The following is a 25750-nucleotide window of genomic DNA, read 5'->3' as shown; positions in this document are numbered from 1 at the left end:
TGCATACTCTGATTGGGGAAAGAAACGAGTTCGAACAAGGCCATTATCTTCTCAAATAGAAGTTTGAGCAGTGATAGGCTATGGACAGGGAGAAGTACGAATAGAAGCCCAATTTGTGACCCATTCTGTTGGCGGTTTAAGATCTTAACGAGATATCATTTGAGGAGCAACAAGATTTAAGCCATAGTCATGAATGATTAGAGTAGTGAACTCAGAGGTTTCAGAAACTTATTGGACAACAGAAGGAGTGGTCTTCTTATAAAATTTGACGACATATCGCCAATGAATAGCAATATTATTGCCATTATCTTCAAAACCGTCATATCCAAATTGGAATTCAACCATTACATAGAAAAGGTCAAGACGTTGTTGTCTTCTCTTGTGTTTTTTATCGCCGATGGAAAACTTTTCATAAAGCTTTAATTGGAGGATGTCAAGGAACATTAGCCTATGGTCCAATTTCTTGGTCCTGTGTTCCTGATTTTTCTATTTCCTTAGATGATCCTAATGCCATCAATGCTCTAATGCTCGACATCTATTCGAAACAAGACTCCTTATAAAACGTGGTATGGACATGTTCCTTCGGTAAAGCATTTCAGGGTCTTTGGTTCCACCTGTTATGCCTTGATACCAAAGGTACATAGAACAAACTTGGTGCTAGAAGTCGTAAATGTATCTTCCTGGGGTATTCAAACACCTCCAAAGCATACCGTCTCTATGATGAAGTAAATAAAAAGTTTGTTGTATCTAGAGACGTAATTTTTCTTGAATCATGCAAAACTAACAATGTTGTTGAGCGGCAACTTGATCGCTTGGATAGATTCACAAAAGCAAAATCATTTCAAGAATTTGATAATCAGATTCCACATCTTGAAGGGGGGATTCCTATACTAGATCAACATGTGGTATCTTCTTTTGAAGAACACTCTCCCCCGCATGAAACTTCAACAACAGATGATGCTTTAAGTGATGTGATTGATAGAATTGGGAGACTCAATCTTGATTCAGTCCCAACTCAATCAACGGAGCAGACCGGACCATCTGAGAAAGGTCCCCCAAAGTGGCTGACAAAGACACTTGAAAGTGTTCATCCTGATGAGATTGGAAAGACAAGAACTAGAAATTCAAACCGGCAAAATGGAGGTGATGTGGATAACTCTAATTCACCTATTGATATGGATGTTTCTTATGATTGTGAATTGAACTTGTCTACAGATTTTGAACCAACTTCCTTCAAAGAAGTTGCTTCTCATGATGAGTGGAAAGAAGCGATGCAAAAGGAGTATGATGCCCTCATAAAAAACGGCACTTGGAAGGTGGTTGATCCTCCATTAGGAACCAAACCAATTGGCTGCAAGTGGGTCTACAAGAATAAGTATAAAACTGATGACTCACTTGACAAGCACAAAGCTAGGCTTGTGGCAAAAGGTTTTGCACAGAAGGAAGGGGTCAATTATGAGGAGACTTTTGCCCCCACAGCAAAATGGGCTACCATCCGAACACTCTTTGCACTAGCAGCTTAAAACAGTTGGAAAGTCCATCAAATGGATGTAAAAACTGTTTTCATAAATGGAGATCTAAAAGAGAATTTTTAATGTCTCAGCCTGAAGGATTTGCTATGAAAGGACATGAACATGAAGTATGCAAACTTGTGAAATCCTTGTATGGCCTCAGACAAGCACCGCGAGCCTGGTATGAAAAACTAACTAAGCATCTTCTGAAACTCAATTTCAAACATTATGATCTTGATGATGCAACTTTATTAGTCAAGAAAGTTGGCAAAACAGTTGTATATCTTGTGGTATATGTAGATGATCTTTTGATGACAGGGAACAATGAAAGCTACATTGCATCCATAAAGAAGGAATTGGGGAAAAGTTTTGAAATGACTGATTTGGGCTATGTTCATTACTATCTTGGCATTGAAGTAACCCAACATCCGAAGTCCATATTTCTTTCTCAAAAGAAATACATTAGAGATCTATTGAATAGGTTTGGCATGACAGAATGCAATCCTCTTACTACTTCAATGGAACAAAACTTAAAGCTCACATCTATTGAAGGAAAAGAATTTGAGGATGCAACAAAGTATAGACAGCTGGTAGGAAGTCTCAACTACCTAACTACTACCAGACCAGACATTTCATTTGTTGTTGGAATCCTCTCCAGGTTTATGCAAAAGCCTTGTGAGGGACATTGGTCTGCTGCAAAAAAAGTTCTAAGGTACTTGAAGGGAACTCAAGACTTTGGAATCAAGTATACACAGGTGGACGACTTCAACTTGATTGGATACTCTGATTCAGACTTCGATGGAGACAAAAAAACTGGGGTATCTACTTCAGGATATGCTATGAGTCTTGGATCAGGAGCTGTCTCCTGGAGATCACACAAACAATCAGTTCCAGCAGATTCCACAACAGAAGCAGAATACGTGGCAACAACTAAAGCAACAAAAGAAATTGTGTGGCTCGAGAAAATTCTTGAAGATTTGCAGGTAAAAAAAGTACAATCAACTCCACTCATGATTGACAATACCTCTGCAATAAATTTGGCCAAGAACCCAAAGTTCCATGATCGAACGAAGCACATCAATGCTAAATATCATCTGATTCGACATCATGTTGAGGCAAAAACAATCCATCTCCGTCATTGTTCCACTAATGAGCAAATTGCAGACATCTTCACCAAAGCGCTTGGAAGAGAAAAGCTTGAACGATTCACAATGATGCTTGGACTCACCAACATCCCTTCAGATTAAGGTGGGGAATGCTGACACCTAATCCTCATGATTGGGTGAATATAATGTAAATAGATAAATAAATAATATGAACAGTCATTAGGAGATGAAGTGAACAATCTCTCCCTCATGTATATACTGAAGACCTACCTGAAGGAATAAACACGAATCAATTTTTCGGTTGAGGAGTTACTGCCTGGTCTGACAGATACAATGACATTTATGAAGACCGAACCTAGTTACATTCCAACACAGCAATCCTGGAAACCTTATTTTCCCAAAGGCTTGTCCACCAGGCCTTCCACAAAGGCTTAGATGGCTTCCATTGTGTTAAATTTGGACAACTAGGTCCAAACTCCATGTTCTGATGCTCAGATTAAGAGGCTAATATTTTTGTTGGATTCCTCTTTCTGAGAGGTGTAAAATCCATATAAAAATAGTCTTAATCCGATGAGCAGAACTTATATTTTGAATTTATTATTCTTAATAAATTATATGTGCAAAGGTCAGCCAGTTTTGTAATGTAGGCTCACATGCCCAACAGATGTGTCACACACCCTCATTGATGGATATATATATACAGGAAAAGTTGGAGAGAATTTGATCACAACACAACTCACATCTTCCTCTCTCATCCTAAAAGTACGAGCTACCTGGAGGACGAATTTCAGCCACACGTGGGAAGGACGAAGAGGATTTTTCTGCTGCTAGGGTTTCTACTGCTAGGGTTTCGCAGAAGTTTGACCAGCGTTGACTTTGGTCAACGCTTGGTCCAAACAAGCTGAAAACTTGTGGGAGGTTCGATTTTTGAAGGCCATACTACCTGGCACAAAAATCGAGGTCAAAGGGTTGACCGTTTTGCTGCTGCGTTGACTTTTAGCTTGCTGCCCCTGCGTTGACTTTTCAGGACAGCGTTGACTTTTGTAGAACTGACTTGGGTTGACTCATCTACTGGTTGGAGGGTTGTTGTGACACATGCTGGGCTGGCTGACCAAAGGAGACTTTGCTGGTTGAAGCATCCTGTTGACCGCCGAAACAAACACATACATTTTTCTTGTTTCTGATTTGTCTTCTGTAAGATCTGCTTATATGTTCTATCTGCATTTTGCTTATCTACTTGTATGATTGCTGTGAGAAAAGTGAAATTGCTCTTAGCATAGAACATCTACAAAACTCTACATGGTATCAGAGCCGAGGTGAAGACAAACTCTATCTATAGCAATCATCATCGAAGGAAATGGATTCCTCTAAGCTTGAATTCAGGGAGAATGACAAGCTGACTGGAAGTGATGACTTCCATGCCTGGAAGATGTTATTAGATCTCAAATTAGAAGATCATGATCTCCTAGATCATGTGACAGGGAAGATTCAAGAACCTCCATCAAATGCCTCTGCTGCTGTTAAACACAAGTATAAGAAGGGAGAAATCAGAGCAAAACTGCTGATCAGGGAATCCATAAATAAGAGTCTGGTTGCCTACATATCTGAACTAGGCACATCCAAGGAGATGTATGACAAACTGATACTTATGTTCCAAGTAAACAATGTGAACCAAGTGTTATTCCTCAAGAACAAGTTGAAGAATATGAAGAAGGGCCGAGACGAGTCTATTCAAACTTTCTTTATGAAGTTGACCGAAACCAGGAACAATCTGCTAGCTATTGGGGAGACAATAGCTGATCGTGAGATGGTTCTCACCGCACTTGGAGGACTTCCATATGAATGGCAAGTATTCACAACTACCATTCTCAACAATAATACCATCCCTAACTTTGATGAGCTTCTGTCTAGATGTATGCAAGAAGAAACAAGGATGAAGGAATTTGATAATGAAAGAAATGCTGCCTATGTTGCTCATTCCCGAAAGAAGAACTCTGGTGGTTCCAAGGACAAAGGAAGGACTAAGACTCAAAAGAAGAAGGGTAAATGTTTCACCTGCCATAGGACTGGACACTATGCTAGAGAATGCCCCTTCCAGAAGAATTCTCCCGATAGTGACGACAACAACAACAACCGAAGGAATGGGAATCAAAGAAATGACAAATCCAAAGGAAAGAGGAAGGCTCACTTTGAAGGAAACCATCCACCTTCTAAAAGGACCAGAAATACCAGGTATGAGGAGTCTAATGTTGTTGATAAAAGAAATGAGTATATTCTAATATCTGCTCTCTCAGCTGCATCTCCGCCCGACACTATGGATGTCTGGCTAATCGATAGTGGTGCCTCAAGACACATCTCCGGATTCAAGGAAGCACTTTCTGACATGGTTGAAAGGGATACTAATCTAGAAATTATCCTTGGGAATAATGCCACTTATCCTGTGAAAGGGACCGGGACTGTGACCCTCCACTTGTCTCAAGGACAAGTCCTCCATCTACAAGATGTACTCTATGTACCCAAATTGAAGAAGAACCTTGTGTCTGTATCTGCCATGGAAGACAAAGGATTCAATGTAACTTTCTCTGATGGAAAGGTACTCATGTGGAAGAAGAGCTTCAAGGAAGCTATCTCAATTGGTTTTAGAGTTGGTACACTCTACCAGGTTGGAGGGAGTCCGTTGGGAGCTATGACTTGTGATACTATCCGTCAAACCAAACTATGGCACCGAAGATTTGGACACCTTCATTACAAGGCTCTTCCCGAAGCAAGGAAGGTGGTGACAGGGATGCCTGATTTTGGAAATAATCATAAAGGTGTATCTAAGGGCTGTGCTGAAGGAAAACATACAAGGGGACCTTTCCCCTCAAGTGTCACAAAGACATCTGAGATATTGCAACTGGTCCATTCTGATCTTTCCGGTATGTTGCCTGTAACATCCCTGGGGGGATGTTCTTACTATATGACATTCACTGATGACTTCTCTCGCAAAACCTGGATATACTTCTTGAAGAAGAAGGATGAGGCTTTCATGTGGTTCCGTACCTTCAAAGCCTTGGTGGAAAATATGACCGGAAAGAAGATCAAGATTTTGAGGACTGACAATGGCACTGAATATGAGTCAAATGAGTTCAAAGACTTTTGCAGAGAAGCTGGCATTAAGAGGGAGACTACCACTGCATATACTCCTGAGCAGAATGGTGTTGCTGAACGCAAGAATAGGACTATTGTGGAAGCTGCCCGTGCCACGCTATGTGACCAGGGTCTTCCAAAGTTTCTGTGGGGAGAAGCTGCAAATACTGCTGTGTACATTCAAAACCAATGCCCTCATTCCGCTTTGGACTCCAAAACTCCCGAAGAGGTTTTCTCTGGTAAGAAACCTGATGTCTCACATTTTAGAATTTTTGGATGTCCTGTCTATTTTCATGTGCCGAAAGAAAAGAGAAGTAAGCTGGATGCTACTGGGAAGAAAGGAATGTTTGTGGGCTACAGTGAGACTTCTAAGGCATATAGAGTCTATGTACCTGGTCAAAGGGAAGTAGAGATAAGCCATGATGTCACTTTTGACGAAGATGCTTCCCTGAAGAAAGTAGTAGATCTTCCTAGATCTGAAGAAAACCATGAAGAAAGACCTGGAAATTTGGAAGAACCCCAGGATGAGACTATGCCTGATGTTGAAGGGCCAATGGACCCTATTGATCCTTCCCCTTCTCTAGGAAAGAGGCCATCATGGCTCAGGGACACCCTCGAAGATGCTGAGGGTCATGCTGCCCCAAGGGGAACATTCCGAGAAAGCAAGGAGCCGTGTAGATACCAAGGGTATCTAGCTGCCATGAGTACTATTATACAATCTGAACCTGGATCTTTTGAAGAAGCCATCAAGCATCAAGTCTGGAAGGATGCTATGCATGAAGAATATGAGGCTATTATGAAAAATGATGTCTGGGATGTGGTCCCGAGACCGAAGGACAAATCTGTTGTCACCGCTAAATGGCTCTACAAGATTAAACATGGATCTGATGGGAGTGCTGAAAAGTTTAAGGCAAGATTTGTTGCCCGTGGCTTCTCTCAAAAGGAAGGAATTGACTATGACGATATATTTGCACCTGTGGCTCGATATACCACCATCCGATCCATCATAGCCCTTGCTGCTACGCAAGGATGGAGTCTTCATCAGATGGATGTCAAGACCGCTTTTCTGCATGGTGCAATAAAGGAAGAGGTGTATGTAGAACAACCTCTGGGATTTGAAGTTCAAGATCGAGACACTTATGTCTGCAGGTTGAAGAAAGCCCTCTATGGGTTAAAGCAAGCACCCAGAGCTTGGTATGAGAGGATGGATAGTTACTTGATGAAGCTGGGCTTCACTCGAAGCAATGCGGATCCAAACCTTTACTTTAAGGTTGAGGAAGGAAAGCCTCTCATTCTAGTGCTGTATGTGGACGACCTCTTCCTGACAGGTGATGACCCTCTCATTCATCAATGTAAGAGGGAGCTTGCTGCTGAGTTCGAGATGAAAGACCTAGGACTGATGCACTATTTCCTAGGCCTGGAGGTCTGGCAGAGACCTGGAGAGATTTTCCTTTCTCAAGGAAAGTATATTGTGAAGCTTCTGGAAAGATTTGGGATGGTGGACTGTAAGTCCGTGTCGACACCAATGGAACTCAACTTTAAGAAGTTGAGTGGCAGCGCTGCAGGGCCTATCTTGGCCAATCCTACTGAGTATCGTCAACTCATAGGAGCTTTGATGTTCTTAGTGAACACCCGTCCGGACATATGTTTTGCAGTGAATACTTTGAGTCAACAGATGGTTGAGCCTCATCATTTTCACTGGGTTGGTGCCAAGAATCTTTTGAGATATCTTCGGGGCACGATAAACCATGGGCTGAGATACACTGCCGGGAGTGTGATACTTCGGGGATATACTGATGCCGATTGGGCTGGCAGTGTGGTGGATCGTAAGAGCACATCTGGATGCTGTTTCAATCTTGGTTCTGCTTCGATCTCATGGATGAGCAGGAAGCAGAAGTCGGTGGCTTTGAGCACCGCGGAGGCCGAATACATTGCTGCTAGTATGGCCTGTTGTGAAGCAGTTTGGTTGAGGAAGCTCTTTAGTGAGCTGTTCCAACATGTGCTAGATACCACTGTAATACTCTGTGATAATCAGAGTGGGATTCGTATGACTGAGAATCCTGTGTTCCACGACCGATCCAAGCATATTGATATCAGGTACCACTTTATCCGGGATATGGTACAGCGAGGCGCCGTAAGGCTCGATCATATAGGAACTGATGAGCAGGTCGCGGATATTCTCACTAAGCCCCTGGGGAAGGTCAAGTTCCTAACCTTCCGTGAGAGTCTTGGTGTCGTGGAAAGACCCTATGATGTGGGTCCTGTTGGACGATGAGCTCTGGGAGCTCTGGGGGGCTTTGGGGATAGCTTCTCGGAGCTATAAGCACTCATAATGCTTCTGCCCCACCCTTGTGATTATTGAGCTGGTTCGCCACTCATTTAATCTGTGCCCCGTATGCATCCTACCCATTGAGTTCAGGGCTCATGGGAAGTACCTCTCATTTGGCCAATGAGGTGTGGAAAAGCTAGAGACTATTAGCAAAGACTGATGGACGCATCAGAGATTGCCGTACTCTCTATCTAGGATGGCATGGTCCAACCACTTGATCTGGGATCAAGATTTGTGAGGTCTGGGACCTCTGGACTGATTATGTCAGTCGGGGAATGATGTCTTTGTGACTGACCCACTTCTGTTCTAAAATAAAGAAGCCAGCAAAGCAAGTTTCGGCGGGATGACTCACGATGTTAATTGCACTAATAGATGGAGTTCTCCCTAGTTGAGAGGGAGTGTTAAATTTGGACAACTAGGTCCAAACTCCATGTTCTGATGCTCAGATTAAGAGGCTAATATTTTTGTTGGATTCCTCTTTCTGAGAGGTGTAAAATCCATATAAAAATAGTCTTAATCCGATGAGCAGAACTTATATTTTGAATTTATTATTCTTAATAAATTATATGTGCAAAGGTCAGCCAGTTTTGTAATGTAGGCTCACATGCCCAACAGATGTGTCACACACCCTCATTGATGGATATATATATACAGGAAAAGTTGGAGAGAATTTGATCACAACACAACTCACATCTTCCTCTCTCATCCTAAAAGTACGAGCTACCTGGAGGACGAATTTCAGCCACACGTGGGAAGGACGAAGAGGATTTTTCTGCTGCTAGGGTTTCTGCTGCTAGGGTTTCGCAGAAGTTTGACCAGCGTTGACTTTGGTCAACGCTTGGTCCAAACAAGCTGAAAACTTGTGGGAGGTTCGATTTTTGAAGGCCATACTACCTGGCACAAAAATCGAGGTCAAAGGGTTGACCGTTTTGCTGCTGCGTTGACTTTTAGCTTGCTGCCCCTGCGTTGACTTTTCAGGACAGCGTTGACTTTTGTAGAACTGACTTGGGTTGACTCATCTACTGGTTGGAGGGTTGTTGTGACACATGCTGGGCTGGCTGACCAAAGGAGACTTTGCTGGTTGAAGCATCCTGTTGACCGCCGAAACAAACACATACATTTTTCTTGTTTCTGATTTGTCTTCTGTAAGATCTGCTTATACGTTCTATCTGCATTTTGCTTATCTACTTGTATGATTGCTGTGAGAAAAGTGAAATTGCTCTTAGCATAGAACATCTACAAAACTCTACACATTGTCTGTGATTTGTTCCAACAGTCACCAAAACAACCAGCAATTACCCTAAACAAGATTTGGCCTATCCTTTGGCCTCTTATCTCCTACATCTAGGGAAAGTACTTTAACCTAGCCCTTCCTTGATCTTTTCACCTACAAGCACAACAAAACACAAACCCAAAATTCTCCTAATCTAGAATCATCCTTCTTTCCTTGGGAGATCCAAAAAACTTGGCCCTTTTCACCATAAAATAGGTGCCCTAACAGAAAACCCCATTGCCTTAAATGCAAGTCTGTGATTTCCCATCAAAAAGAATGCTACATTATTCTCCTGTCCATGATAACCTTTAAGCCTCTCCATTGGACTCTTATTTATATTTTCCCATAGGATGCAATACCATGGGTCATCAAAATACCACAGATTTATACCATGAATCATCAAAATACAATGGATCTAAATCCACACACTCATTAAACCTCATCTTGAGTGTTTCTCTCTCACAAGCATAGAACCAAGGGCATGTGAGAGTACCTCCCGATGCTACCAAATTTCAACACTCCCTTTCAAGCGAGGGAGGTACTTCCATTCCCTGGAAGTCTCTCTGTTTCCCACACTAGAACACAGTCCTCTTCCATAGTTGTTCTCCAACGCTCATCATAAGCTTCTTATTCCGTCACAAAAGCAAAACCTGCTATAAGAGTTGAACCCTTCTTAGAAGTTACCTTAATACTAGAAGCCCCTTTCCTTTGCATGGCCTTTCTTCCATTTGAAGACACACTCTTATGGGGTTGCTGACTCTCCTAAATCTCTAAACTCCCTCTAAAACCTGACTCCCTCTGAGTCTCTGGAACCTTGCTTAGCTATCAAATCTACAACAGCTCTTCAAGACTGCCGCCACTTGCAACCAATCACTTTAGCCCCCTCTTAGAGTTGTCACATGTGCAATCTTTGATCCAAATATTCTTCAAAGGTGTTCTAATACCATGTAAGAATTGGCAATCTCTGATCCAACTATTCTTCAAAAGTGCTCTAATACCATGTTAGAATTCCATGCACCCTAGGTCTAGTCTATGTTTTGACAATTTCACAAAACAGAAAACATAAACACACTAAAATGCCTAACTTTAAAACAACTTTAGCGCTATGGAATATACCAGCAATTAGATAATACATAGAACACACAATTTAATGCCCAAAATTGAAATCTTATTAGTCCTTTAACAAGAAATATAAGGGCTCCCGAACCAGGGAAAGTGGCTCTTTACAATCCATGTACAAAAATGCCAAAATACAAGACAAATGTCCTTGTCCACACAACATTCCCTTGGCTGTGGCACTTGCTCAAACCTGTGTAAACCTTTATACCTGTTGTAGTTGTCCTTACTCCAGCATTGACCATAAAACCTTACCAGCCCTCAACTAGCTCCAGGCTCATTCCTTTAAGCCCTGGCCCCCTTGGTATTTTTGTTGTGGTCTACCCAGGGCTTTCCCAACCCTCTTAAACCCTCGGTCTGCAGTCTATGCTCACAAAGAAACCACAAGGTTATGACCTTTTTACTTGCACAGGAGACACAGCAACTTGTCCAGCCCCCCGACTTCCCTTTACTGGTTGCATATTGCTCTTCCCAGGATGCAGATAGTCGCTTCTAGTCTGCAATCACCTCACAAGTCCTCAGCCTTCGGTTCCACAGACCTCGACCCCCTTACCCCTATTTTGGATTGCCACCAAGCATGTGGCTAGGGCGCAACCCTCGGCCCCACCATTTTATGTTGCAATTTGTTGCCTTACACGAGCTCTAAACTCATCAATAGCAATCTCGACGACCACCTTTTCCCAACAAACCTTCCACAAAGACTCAGACGACTTCCTTTGTCTGTGATTTCCTTCCAACAATCATCAAAACAACCAAAGGTTACCCTAGACAAGATTTGGCCTATCCCTTGGCCTCTTATCTCTTGCGGCTAGGGCACTTCCTTTATCCCAAACTTTCCTTGATCTTTTCACTTACAAGCAGGACCAAAACACAAACCCAAAATTTTTCTAATCTAGCGTCATCCTTCTCGCCTCAAGGGATCTAAAAACGTTGGCCCTTTTCACCATAGAAAAGATGCCCTAGAAGAAAACCATGTTGCCTTAAATGCAAGTCTATGATTTCCCATCAAGAAGAATGCTACAATATTATCTTCTCCATGAATGCCTTTAAGCCTCTCCATTGGCTTCTTATCTATATTTTTCCATAGGGTGCAATACCATGTGTCATTAGAATACCATGGGTCATCAAAATACCATGCATCTAAGCCCACACACTCATAAAATCTCATCTTATGAGTGTTTCTTTCTCACAAGCCTAGCACCAAGGGCAAGTGAGAATACCTCCCAATTCTACCAAATTTCAATAAATTTTGAGAGGGATCTAAAATTTTACTTTCTCCATGTGAAATCCAGTGAGGTTGGAACCACTCTCAAACATCTTGAAACAATTAATGGTAATGCTAAAAATTTAACTTTTAAGTAAAAGGACTCTCTTTACTTCAAGAATTTAACATTACCATTAATTACATAGCATTAGTACGGCCCTAGGGTTGAATATCAAGCTTCCCCACTCATAAATTATAATTTATTGTTTTTAGGCAAAATTCATGGGGGACGCCCACAAGCACCCCTTTTGGGGAAACACATACCTTACATTGAGGAAATGTTTCGCCCTATGTTTCCCCAATTTTCCCCAAAAGGGGGACGTGGGGAAATGTTTCCCTAGGTGCTCCCCTATCCAGGAGCGTGGGTAGCGTGCCCCCACCTTGGAGCACACATCTTCATGGAACAATGGTTATTTTAAAATGCTACACACAACTATTTAGTTGTGTCCATAATTAGAAATCCCCAGGCTCCGATTGCTGCATGCAATTTTATCCTTACAAGCCGAAGGAAATTATACTTTAAGGTGATGTATTAAGTTGGACAGCATTTTGAGCACAACATCAATGATGATCTTAGTGAGGTCTACAAAGTTACAGGACGATTAATTTGTGGAAATGGTAAGCACGAGTTATATGTCTGCATATTATCTACTCTGATGGGTAAAGCATTTGCTCAGGACTTTAATGTATATGTATATGGTTATGTTACAAGTATTTACTACATGTCAAGGTAACAGAAATCCATCTAGGTTATAAAATGAGCCGAGCTTTAAGAGGGATCACATGTAAGTTATCTTTCAGTGTATATGCACTAGGGGTGACCATATGATGCCAACCATTGGAGGAGTAGGGTGAGAGGTTTGGCCAGCGACACAATTTTCCTGTAGGTGTAATGGTATGCAGGAAATGCTGGATTTAGTCATCACTTACCCTAGTTGGTTGATAGGCATGCATACATGCCAACACTATGATTATCACTCTCTTCTTTGAGGTTGTGTTTTGGGTATGAAATAGGTCCCAACATCGTAGAAGATCAGATAGCATGCATTTTGCTACAGCAATCATGAGAGGCCAGCTGCAATATGAGCTTCTAAGGAAGTCATATAAAAGATGCAGAAACCAAACTGCAGCTGCAGACATTGACAAAATGCAAAATAATGATGTTTGCTAACCTAGAATTTGGTGAAAAAATTCCTTAAACCTAGAATTTTAAAAGATATAATTCCTTATGCTTAGATGACTATGCCCACATATCATACACTATAGGGAAAAAAACCAACATTTCCGTTTAAATAAGAGAATGAAAAATATATAAAAAATCATTTAAGTTGAACAGGTCTGTGTACACTTTGATCATGCAAAAAATATCTACATTCACTGCAGAATCTGATAGAAACATTGCTTAGAAGTGAACTTACATATCAGGATTATCGGCAATCGTTCTAATGAAGTCTCCTTTGTGTGGATACAGTGAACCAATAATTCTTTCAACCACAACGTATGTGTCCACATTGAAGTAAGGCCTGTATGTTGCAATGCTAAAAACACCCTTCCAGCCATTTGATGGTTGTGCATTATGTTCACCACCTACATCAGGCAGAGCAGATGGACCTGCTCCACAGAAATAGTTTGATGTATCATTTACCACTTTGCGGCATGCATATTCCAATAATGCAGCCCATAGCATTGGTATAAATCATAAGTATTCACCTACAGTGAACTCAATAAATAACAGTTCATCGCATCAGAATTGAATGTTAATGGTAAACAATCAGTGGAAAACCTTTAAAATAAGATCCATGGAAAATCAGAAATTTCTGAGAGAATGTTAGTTGCCACTGCATGTATGTTACACAATGTCCCAAAGATAAAAACGAAAAAAAAAAGAAGGAATAATCAAGTTCTAGATGTAACCATAAGAATAGTAGGCATAGGTCACAGTAAAGATTGACAAGAGAGAGCAGTATGACTCAATCAACCTAAGGGTAATGCCCATGGTTTGTTAAAATAAAACACAAATAAGATTGTGCTCCAGCTATATCATAGATGACCTTTCTCTACCACTAAAGAAACAAAATCAGACAAATGTCCACAAAAGGATCTGTTTTACAACAACAGTTGTAGATATACAGCACACAATTTCTGATTTGAACAGAGCAGTTTGCTAATTTTTTACAATATTGAAATGTTTGGTTCTAAAAATTGGAACTGAATGTTTTTGAGAGCTCAAGGATGATAACATCCCCAGGACGTTGGCATTAAGGTGTGTAAGTGTTTTGAAAGTTGGTGTTACATATTCCATCTTCTTGTTATTGTCAAGCTGTAGGAAAGTACTTGGTATGGCTCAGAACAGAATCCCATACTCAGTACAGCTCAGAACAGAATCCCATTTTTAATTTTGAAAATATGAAAGAAACTAGATTTAAATACTTTCTTCCCTGTTTTTGTGAAAATTCTTAATCCTCAACAAACCCCTACTGCAGCAAATTTGAATCTACTTCACCTACTTGATTTTAATTACATTCATCAAGTTATTCTTCTGAATACTGAAGCAAGTTACTTCTACAGGCTACACTACATAAATTTGATTTGCATGAAACAAGGGAACTTAGCAAAGAGCAAGATACATAGGGCACAGTTATTTTTGGACAACATAGTCTCCGAAAAACCCAATGCGAGAAAACCGGTGCAGCAGCTCTGAGGGTTTATTATTATGCAGGAGAAAATTCTGAATACAAATCTAGGATGCTTCAACTAGCAATCCTTTACAGAGAAAATACTGGACAAAAGACTGGTGAAATAATCTCACCCTGTCACTAGAGAATCAGTGACTGATCCTCAGCTTTGGGAGGCTCTTCGTGACCTTCTAATGGCCTCTGAGTCACCCTGGGCAGCTTCTACATCACCTCTCTTTGGTATTACGCTGCCTCTCTACTCTAGATCTTCTACTGGCTGAGAATTCGACTTTCTTGCCTCCAGTCTCACACCTTGGCTTCTGGCAACTGAACTTCGAATTCCCTCTGCAGAAACTCGACTTCCCCTCACTGACTGCGTTGCCTCTGTGTAGGCTAGCGTCAACCCTCCTCTAGACGTCTTTTGTCCTTTCTCTGCTTTGTATTCTCCGGAAAGTCCTTCTCTCGGAATCTCACTACCCCTCTGCTGCAAGATCTCCCCAATCGATTTTCCTCCTGATAACTTTTCACCTCAGAAAATTGATTTCCTTAATCTCTCTGTGTGTGTTTCTAAATGAACCCCAAGCCTCCTTCTTATACTTTTCTCATTGAGACTTCAACGGCCAAGATTGAGTCTCTAATCAACGGCTTAGATTAAAACATGACTTGATCCGCCTTCTACAGCATTCTCACCCATATTTTGATTAATACCCATTATATTTTAATTTCCCTAAGTGTATACTTAGGAACTCCATTAAAAATATTAGTTATTTTAATAAAATACAATCCGGGTGGAGTTTCACCAAACGGTTTATGAGTTCTTTAGAAGTCATGTGCTTTGGCCTCTCCACCAATTTTCAAGGCTAGAGCACTTCCGATGCTACCAAAAACTAACACTCCCTCTTAGCGAGGAAAGTGCTCTAGAAACAATGTCCAACTGCATGTTCCTCGGTCTCTGAAGCACCTCCTTTTTGCACTATTGATGCCACCAACATTGTGCTATTGCTGCTACTATATTGCTTTCCATGACACTGCCATTGCCACTATTGCATCTGTACTACAACTCCCTCTCAAATGTTGCATCTGCTATGCGACTAACACTGCCACAACTAACACTGCATTCGTACTGCAACTCAGTTGCTGAGAGAAGCAACTGGAAAACATCCAAAATTAACTGAACTTAACTGTGTTCAGCATAATACCATGAATGTTGGAATCTGATTGCTCTAGTCTCTGACCCTCTGAATCTTCTGCGCTGCTGGTGACTTCTGCACTGTGCCATTTTCACTGCTACCAACTTTGCTCTGCGTTGATCAGTCTCTGGTCTCTGGCTACCGCATTTGTCTCTTCAAACAATCCACTGTATCATCTGACACTAAGTCCATCTCGCTACTGTTGAATCTTGGGCTCCCGTAGCAAGGAATTGATCCAAGAGGTGAACTCCTCAAGGATCCTATCCACATGTAGTCCTCCCGACTAATGATCAATATCGCCCCATCTCCCTCCTGGAGATGCGTGGGCATTCATAGTAAACTCATCTTCGTCAATCTTTGCTGGAGCAACCTTAGGATCATGTTTCTCATCCTTATCCTTATGCTTCAAACGACACTAGGATGCAAAGTGGCCCATTGCACCTTCAAAATGGCCTTCTTTCACTTCTGCTTAAGGTCCCTTTGATGCTAGAGTTGCATTGTCTTCCTCCTCCTTGGTCTTCATGCCACTCCCACTGCTGCCATTGAGGTTGACCTTAACCAGGTCCCTCCTTAATTCCTCTTGTTGAAGAGCTACCCACATCTCCTCCCATTAGGGTAGTCTTTCCTTGCCCAATATGCTTTGGACGAAGACTTGCCATTCATCTAAGACTCCATTCAGGGCTATCCTCACCATCGCGGTTGACTAAGGAGTGGACCCCACTGCAACAAGGTGGTCTCTAATGTCCTGAAGACGTTGAAGATAGGAGTTAACTCCTTCTCTCTTCTGCATCAATGTCCACTGCAACTTCTGTTCTAGGTACATCTTTCGTTGTTCGAAAGAGCCTTCATACAATGAAGACAAGGCTTCCCATATCTCTCAGGTTGTATCCTTGCCCTGCAAGTGTGAGCCCACATGATCTCGAACTCCATCGAGAATGAGCCTCTTCACCTTCCCTACTCAGCCTTGTACTTCTTCCTTTGATCATTGTCAGCGAGAACAGCCACAACACTCTTGATGTAGGCTTCGAGATCGTATTCTTCCAAAACAGCTAAGATTCTAGTCTTCCATATGACATAGTTGGAAGCACCTTCAAACCTATCCTGATCTCTGAGCTCATGCGATGCCATCTCACCCATCTGTCGAATTGACTCCTCTAGTCACTGCTCAGTTGCTCAACAAGTGAGAAATTCGAACTTTCTGGTGAAAAGTTCTCTAAGGAGAAAATTCCCCTTCTATGTATCTTCGTTCTTTTCCGACAAATTTTTGCCCCGAAAGAAACTGCGCCCTTCAAGCACTGAGTTGATGCTTTGCATCACTCCCTCTACCTCTGCAAACTCACGAGCTGGAAATCGTACCTCTCTGTCAACTCTCTCAGAGAGAGATTTCCTTGGAATCTCTACTTCCCAGCAAGGACTGCACAATCCCTTCAAGGGGATTCAAAGTGCTGCCAAGTGCAGCTTTCGGCCTCTCTACTCAGTGCTGGATCTGCTCTTCCCTGTTTCAAAATCAATGCTTTGATATAATGTGAAAATTCCTAATCCTCAAGGAACCCCTACTGCAGCAAATTTGAATCTACTTCACCTACTTGATTTTAATTACATTCATCAAGTTATTCTTCTGAATACTGAAGCAAATTACTTCTGCAGCCTACACTACTTAAATTTGATTTGAATGAAACAAGGAAACTGAGCAAAGAACAAGATACATAGGACACAATTTTTTTTGGACAAAATAGTCCCCGGAAAAACCCAATGCGGGGAAATCGATGCAGCAACTCTGAGGGCTTATTATTATGCAGGAGAAAATTCTAAATACAAATCTAGGATGCTTCAACTAGCAATCCTTTATAGGGAAAATACTGGAAAAAAGACTGGTGAAATAATCTCACCCTGTCACTAGAGAATTGGTGACTGATCCTCAGCTCTGGGAGGCTCTGTGTCACCTTCTGATGCCCTCTGCATCAAACTATGTCACCTTGGGCAGCTTCTACGTCACCTCTCTTGGGTATTACGCTGCCTCTCTGCTCTGGATCTTCTACTCGCTGAGAATTCGACTTTCTTGCCTCCAGTCTCACACCCTAGCTTCCGGCAACTGAACTTCGAATTCCCTCTGTAGAAACTTGACTTCCCCTCACTGACAGCATTGCCTTTGCATCAGCACTGCGTAGGCCAGCGCCAGCCCTTCTCTAGACGTCTTAAGTCCTTTCTCCACCTTTTATTCTCTGGAAAGTCCTCCCGAAATCTCACTACTCCTTTGCTACAAGATCTCCCCAATCGATTTTCCTCCTAAGAAATTCTCACCTCATAAAATCGATTTCCTCAATCTCTGTGTGTTTCTAAATGAACCCCAATCTTCCTTATACTTTTCTCGTTGAGACTTTAACAACCAAGGTTAAGTCTCTAATCAACGGCTAAGATTAAAACATGATTTGATCCGCCTTCTAGATCATTCTCACCCATATTTTGATTACTACCCATTAATATTTTAATTTCCCTCAATTTAGACTTAGGAACTCCATTAAAAATATTAATTATTTTAATAAAATACAGTCCGAGTGGAATTTCACCAAACGGTTTTTGGGTTATTTAGAACACATGTGCCTTAGCCTCTCCACCAATTTTCAAGGCTAGATCACTTCCGATGCTACCAAAAACTTGCAGTTTTAACACCTAATTGATACATTTTTGCTCTTTGTAATGACCCCTCTTTAGGCTGGTATTAGACTCTTGATCTTAATATATAACAATTTTCCTAAGAATAGGCTTATTATCTCAGAACCAATAAAAAAAAAAACATTCTATTTCTAAAATTGGAAAGAGGAAATAATTGTTTGGGTTGGGGAACAGTAAAATCAATCAAGAAATCATTTAACATATTTTAAAGAAAAATTGAAAAAGAAACTTACACATTCTTTCTAGTTCTGAGGAAGCAAACAGGTTCGTTTCTGCTAGATATGAAATGGAAACAAAATACAAGCTTAATGAAGCAAATGGTAATTCATATACCTTTAATAAAAATCATGATGATCACATATGATTTTTATTAAGTACATTTTGTCACTTGAGTTAGTCCAAAAAAAACATTGATTCCATCTCAAGTATTTAGCACAATACCTTACATGGGAACATGTAAACAATTGATATAATGGAGCTAATTTGATGGAGAATCTTCTAGCATTACTAACAAGCAATTCAACAAGTGGAAACTAATGTTAGTTGTGTTCAAACTAGCAATATACAAGATTGGTTGGGGAGGTAGCCAACAATATTTTAAGTATTGTTACCCACCACCTGTGGGTAGTGTATATAGGAGAAAATGTTTCTCCTAGATGGTCCTCATCCAGCAGCCAACAGCGCCTTGAAGCCGTCAAATAGTTCGATATGCCATTTTCTCCAACACCTTAGCTGGCCATGTGGTCCCTCTACCACTTGCCATGAATGTATGTTTGAAAGTGGGCCTTCTGACCACAAAGGTATGGTTTTTCATTGGTATAGTTGAGTAATTTTCCTTATTTCTCATCGGCACTTTTGGACATTGATTGGTGGGTGGATTCGGCGTAAAGAATGGGTTAGGTGTTAGTTTTTGTAGCATCGGATGTGTTCCGGCCACGAAATTTGATGGAGAGGCTAGAATACATGAGATATCCAAAACCCAGAAATCGTTTCTGGAAATTCCACCTAGAAGTGTCTCAATTAGATTATTAATTTTTTTTAAATATTTCCTAACTCTAAACTTAGTGAATATGTTTAATTAATCAGTATTAATTGAGATAAGGTGAGAATCATCTAAAAACTCACACAGATCGATCCAGATATGATCGTAGCCATTGATTAAATTCTAATCTTGGTATTTGGTGCTCCAATAGTGGATTATAACAGGAGGTCGACGTGCTGATGGAGAATATACCAGTGTAGATACTCAGTTGCCCAGGTAATTCAATTTTCTCAGTAGCAACAGCTCAGCAGAGAAGATAGAGCCAAAGGGTGAGTAGTAGGTGGAAGAGGAGGGCAGCAGCATTTCGGAGGAAGGTTTCCAGTCGCCAGAAGAAGCAAAGGAAGGAAGGCCGAAATTTCTCATAGGGCCAGCGTAAGCTCTACGCAGAGGGTGACGAAGGGAGCTCAGCACAAAGGCTAGGGAGGCAATTTCGGAGGCAAAATATTGTTGTGGGGTGAGAGAAAATTCTCATGATAATTTTGCCAGTATTTTCCTCATATTAGATTTCCAATTGGGCATCTAAATTATTGTACTCAGAATTGTTGCTGAAGAATAATAATAAAACCTTCATCTGTTGCACAAATTTTCCCACATTGGGTTTTTTGGGGGACAATTGTCCAAAAATAACTGCCAAAATTCTTGTTTGTGCTGGAATTTCTTGTTGATTTCTGGTAGCATCGGATGTGCTCTAAGTCTCAAATTTTGCAGGGAGGTTTGGGCACATGCATTCCAAAGAACCCAGAAAGCGTTTTGGGAAATTCCACCCGGAGATAGTATTACTAAAATAATTAATTATTTTTAATGGGTCCCTAAGTCTAAACTTAGGAAATTCAAATAATTAATGGGTATTAATCTAACTGTGGGTGTAACTTCTAGAAGAAGACGAGGATCAAGCAGAAATGATCTTAGCCATTGATTAGCTTCTAATCTGAGTCGTTGAATGTCAATGAGAAGATTATTTAAGGAGGCTTGGGGGTCATTTGGAAGACACACAGAGAGCTGATCAATCAGATCGAATTGCTAAAGCTAGAGGCAGCACAATGATTTCGTATTGATCACGCAAAGAGGGGCAGAGAGAGTTTTGGCTGGAGGATCTTCTCCGGAGCTAAGAATACTTAGCAGAGAGGCAGAGGACACAGAGGAGGCAGCGCAATTGGCAAAGAGGGTGACACAGAGCCAGGAAGGGCTCACGCAGGACCCACAGCAACGCAGAAGCCTTCCACGTAGAGGTCTGAAATTCGCTGAGGAGGTTGACGTTCTGAGCTGGGAGGGCTGGAATCAGCTCCTGAGAGCAAATCGATTCCCAGCAGAGGTGACGTTGTGCCTTAGAGGTTGATGCAAACCCACGCAGGGGCAGCATAGAAGTAGCCGAGGAACTCGTTGGTTTAGCTGCCGAATCAACAAAGACTTGCTGTGTAGAGTGAGGTAATCTCACAAATTTATTCCTCTAAGTGATATTCTTTGTACTGGATTGCCAGCAAGGCATCCAGAGGTTGTATTCAGAAATAACTTCTGCGTAATAATAAAAACCCTCAAATCTGTTGCACCGATTTTCCAGCATTGGGTTTTTCCAAAGACATTTGTCCAAAAACAACTGTCATTTGTGTTGTATCTTTCTCTTATTCAGTTTCTTGTTTCAGCATATTATTTATATGTTGTAGGCTGCAGTGTATGTATTTCAATGTTTGACGTAGGAAACTGCAAATAACTTGTTCATGTAAATCTAACAAGTAGGAGAAATATCATCAGTTTCTGCAGTAGGAATTATTGGTTTCATGAAATTTCACATTTCTCATATTTCAATATTTTATTTTCCACAGTGTTTTTATGGTGAAAATTGCAGTTGTGATTTTATTCGTTGTTTTTCGTAACAAATCAACTGCACAATTAAATTTTCAGATAGAAGAATAATTTCTAGTTGCCGCAATAGATAAAAATTTCACATGGTATCAAAGCACAGTTGATTAGCCAAAGAGCTCAAGAAAACAAAGGAAAGGAATTTCGCTTCTCAACAAAAGCAGCAGGTAGAAATTCCCAAAGGCAACGCAGTATGTTTCCAAGGGGCCGAATTGCTCGAGGAAAGAACAAATTTTTTGAGATGGGCATAAAAATTCGATCCTTCCAAATCGAGTGATTCCAGAGGCAAAGGGAGCAGCTCAGTACCTTCATTGGGCAGATCTCTAGCTGGACGCAGAGGGTTTTGCAACAGTTTGCTAGAGCAAAAGCCCACGTCAGGGTGGAAAATGTTAATTTTCAGATTGTTCTATGTTGTATCAATTACTTTAGCCCAATTCCAAACTTCAATTAGCAATATTAGCAACATTTCCAATAACAATTAGTCTTTCCATTCATCAAAAATAATTGAAGATAGAACAATATATACAACGACAAAGAAGACAATTAGCACATCAACAAGAGACACCAACTTTGGTCTAAGACCAAGGAAAAACCCACAAGGGGGAAACCCTTTCAAATTCTTCTTCTATTAGAGTACCATAAAAAGTTCAGCAAAGAGTAAAATGAGCCCAATACAATATAATCGATAAGATAACCCAACAACTTCCGAAACCAGTTTAGAGTAGTAGAATATATCAAAGACAACTTGATTCAAACTTCAGACAGCCTCAGAAAATTTTAGAGGATGGTCAACTATAGTCAAACCCCTAGACACTCTCATCAAGTTAGCATGAGAGCGACTATAGCTTCCTAAAAGCTCTCTTGCCCATGGCATGCCAGCATCCAGGGATGAAATTCCCTAGTGTTGTGCCAGCGTCCAGAACAAAAACCCTAACTTTGTGCTACCTTTGGATCTAAGACTTGGGACCTCCCTACGACCTTTTCCTTCACCAATGTACCAAACCAAATCAAATAGAAGAGAAGAAGATGCTTGTTGTTATGATGATGAAATGAGCCTCAAGGTCACTTGTATTTATAGGCTTCTAGGGGTGTCCAACAATGTCCACTTGATGTTGAGGCCGACTTGTCCAAGTGTGCATGCGGGTGAAGCCGACCTGATCCAATATCCATCGGTGGGTGCACAAAATCAAAAACCAACTTTTGCTTGTCTGAATGAGGTGATCTTTAGATCGATTTTGGTCCTCTCAAAAAGGGGAACTCAATGCCATCATCATCTCCATCAAATGAGTAGTCCAAAGTGCAATTTGACCGCAATTGCATATTTTTAACAGAAAAGAGGAATAGCACACTATAAATTTTTAAGCATAACCATGGACAAAGGTAACATTCAGGAGACTCCAGATTTGTCTTCCAGATTGGAGGACGAATTTTCTTGCTTAGCAGGATCAGCTTCACAAGGAGTCTGGTATATAGACAGTGGAGCATCAGCTCATATGACAAGGGTTAGAGAATATTTCTCTAGCTACAAAGAGGAGTTGATGGACTTCCAAATTACTATGTGAAGCAGAACGAAATGTACTCCAGTAGGGAGAGGTTGCATAGATTTTCAGAGGGAGTTAGGAGCAAGCACCAACGCTACAGATGTATTGCATGTGCCAAGATTGGGTATGAACCTGATTTCAATATCCCAATTACAGGAAAAGGGGTATGATATTCACTTCATAGGGAAGAAAGTGTATGTCAAACACCCAAACTGGAAAAAGGTAAGACAGATTGGAATTCGAAGTAACAGATTGTACCGATTACATATTGATTCTCCAATGGCACTAATAGGCAGTGACAGTAGTAGTGGGAAGGAGTTGAACGAGTTATGGCATAGGAGAACGGGACATCTACACTATGGAACACTCAGGATACTCAGAGGAATGGTAACAGGGATTTCAAAACTTGGCATGGAACACGATGATGTGTGCAGAGGATGCATACTTGGGAAGTATGCTAAGGCAGCATTTCCAAGAAGTGACAGTAGAGCTAATGGAGTGTTAGGACTCATACATTCATATATTTGCAACCAGATGTACACTAGAGCTCTCAGCGGTGCCGAATATTTCATCACCTTTATTGATGACCATACGAGTAAAACCTGGATCTACTTCTTAAAGACCAAAGATGAGGTCTTCGATCATTTCAAAGAGTTTAAAGCTCTCATGGAGAATGCAATAGGGAAGAAGATCAAGGTGCTTCGCTCAGATAATGGTGGAGAATATATTGATAAGGACTTCACAGATTTTTGTGTGAAGGAAGGCATCAAGAGAGAATGGAGAGCTCCATATAATCCACAACAGAATGGTGTAGCAGAGCAGAAAAATGGAACCATTGTTGGAGCTTCAAAGCCTATGTTATATGACCAGGATCTACCCTTATTTCTATGGGTAGAAGCATGTAACACAGCAATATATATTCAGAACAGGACTCATAGAGCATTGGGAAAGAAAACGCCAGAAGGAGTCTTCACAGGGAAGAAGCCAGAAGTTAGCCAGTTCACAAGTTTTGGCAGCATTGTTCACTACCACGTGCCAGATGATAAACGTACCAAACTAGATCAGACTGCAGAGAAGGGGTTCTTCGTTGGGTATAGGGAAAGCTCAAAGGCATACAGAATCTACATTCCTAGCAACAAGAAGATTGTAGTAAGGCGACACGTGAATTTCATGGAGGACGAAGCTTTCTGAAGATCTCGTGAGATGCCTGCAGGTGATCAAAATCAATCAGCAAAAGCTCCTTTGGTCCAGCAGCAGGGGCAGCCAATGGGACAAGCAGGAGGACAGTCACAAGGATCAAATACTGTGACCAGTACCTGTTGAGAAATCTGAGTGGCAGTTAAATAATTTCTCTTATTAATGACATTATCTTGTGAAGTTTACGTTTTTATTACTAGTTATTTTGATTTATCTTTTCTTATCATCAAGACTAATTCCAAGCAACAAATAAAAGAGTACACAAGGTGTAGGCACGCTGCCAGGGAAAAACCCCACTCTCCGGGAAAACACGGCTGGCATCTGCCCTGATTTCTATGGGTAGAAGCATGTAACGCGGCAATATATATTCAAAACAAGACTCCTCATAGAGCATTGGGAAAGAAAACACCAAAAGGAGTCTTCACAGGGAAGAAGCCAGAGGTTAGCCACTTCACAAGTTTTGGCAACATTGCTTATTTCCCCATGCCAGATGATAAACGTACCAAACTGAATCAGACTGCAGAGAAGGGGTTCTCTGTTGGGTACAGGGAAACCTCAAAGGCATACAGAATGCACATTCCTAGCAATATGAAGATTGTAATAAGGCGAGACGTGAAGTTCATGGAGGACAAAGCTTTCCGAAGATCTCGTAAGATGCCTATAGGTGATCAAAATCAGTCAGCAGAAGCTCCTTTGGTTCAGCAGCAAGGGCAGCCAGTGGGACAAGCTGGAGGATAGTCACAAGGATCGAATATTGTGACCAATACCTGTTGAGAAATCTGAGTGGTAGTTAAATGATTTCTCTTATTAATGACATTATCTTATGATGTTTTTGTTTTTATTATTAGTTCTTTTGATTTATCTTTTCTTATCATCAAGACTAATTCCAAGCAACAAATAAAAGAGTACACAAGATGTAAGCACGCTGCCAGGGAAAAATCCCACTCTAAGGGAAAACCCAGTCAAAATTCTTCCTTTAGTAGATTCAAGATGAGACGACCAAGACCCTTACAACTTAGACTCGAGATTACCTCAATCCCTCAAGTCAACCTTCTCATTCTTCTTCATCATTTGATCCTTGCAATGACAATGAACTTATCATTGTGATAACCATAAGATATCACCGAGATACCAAAGAACCGAGTCTACATCACCAAGATAATCACTATGGTAGCAATGAGATCGCACCGAAATACATCATTGTACTATTACCGAAATGTGATCATTGTAGTAGCACCAAAACTGTGATACACAAATAGCATCGAGTCACTATGATACATCACTGAACTGTCTCCACTGTAATCTGTATTCTATATGTTGTGAATGTCACGAAATTATTTTGGAGATCAACCAAAGTTTTCCACTGAGATCACCCAAACTTCACCGCAACCTTCTCTGAGATCTGAGCTAGTAAGTTGTGTCATATCACCGAAACTTGTTCTCTGAAATGCAAACTTATGTTATGTTGTTATGCGAAGATCCAATGCTTGAATATATAATGGTTCTCCAATATAATTGAGCCGACATGAACATTTGAATAGTTGTGTATATATAGGCCAGCATGTGATCACTTTGTGGAAGCCGACTTGATAGAGATTCCTTCAACAGCAAGGAGACTTTGATGGATGGAGGACTCTTCACAAATTGACTTAGACAATAACCTAAAGCCTACAATGGAGTCTTGACCTATACATATGACCCAAGCATGAAACCCATGCTTTAACAAGTCAATAATAAAAATTACTTTTGCTTTCTTTTGACAAATATATTACATTTGTATGAAGACCGAACCTAGTCACATTCTTCAACAGTACCAGTATTTGTTCCAGTACAAGAAATTCAGGGAG

The 25750-nt window shown here is 41.0% G+C and overlaps 1 protein-coding gene across 4 annotated transcripts in view; it reads right to left on the bottom strand.

The window, feature by feature from the left end:
- Positions 1-25750, bottom strand: part of LOC149234748 (uncharacterized) — a 235026-nt gene that overhangs the window by 121481 nt on the left and 87795 nt on the right. For all 4 annotated transcript variants that reach the window (XM_089371920.1, XM_089371919.1, XM_089371922.1 and 1 more), the window contains one exon: positions 13147-13339. In XM_089371920.1, the coding sequence (XP_089228046.1) occupies positions 13147-13339 (193 nt within the window). The remainder of the gene's footprint in view (positions 1-13146; positions 13340-25750) is intronic.

Source organism: Pinus tabuliformis, chromosome 8 (assembly GCF_031772625.1).
Source record: "Pinus tabuliformis cultivar Carrire ecotype Pingquan chromosome 8, CPIR1, whole genome shotgun sequence".
Lineage (NCBI taxonomy): Eukaryota > Viridiplantae > Streptophyta > Pinopsida > Pinales > Pinaceae > Pinus > Pinus tabuliformis.
The sequence above is the reverse complement of the archived record's forward strand: the minus strand, read 5'-3'. Positions and strand labels throughout refer to the sequence as shown.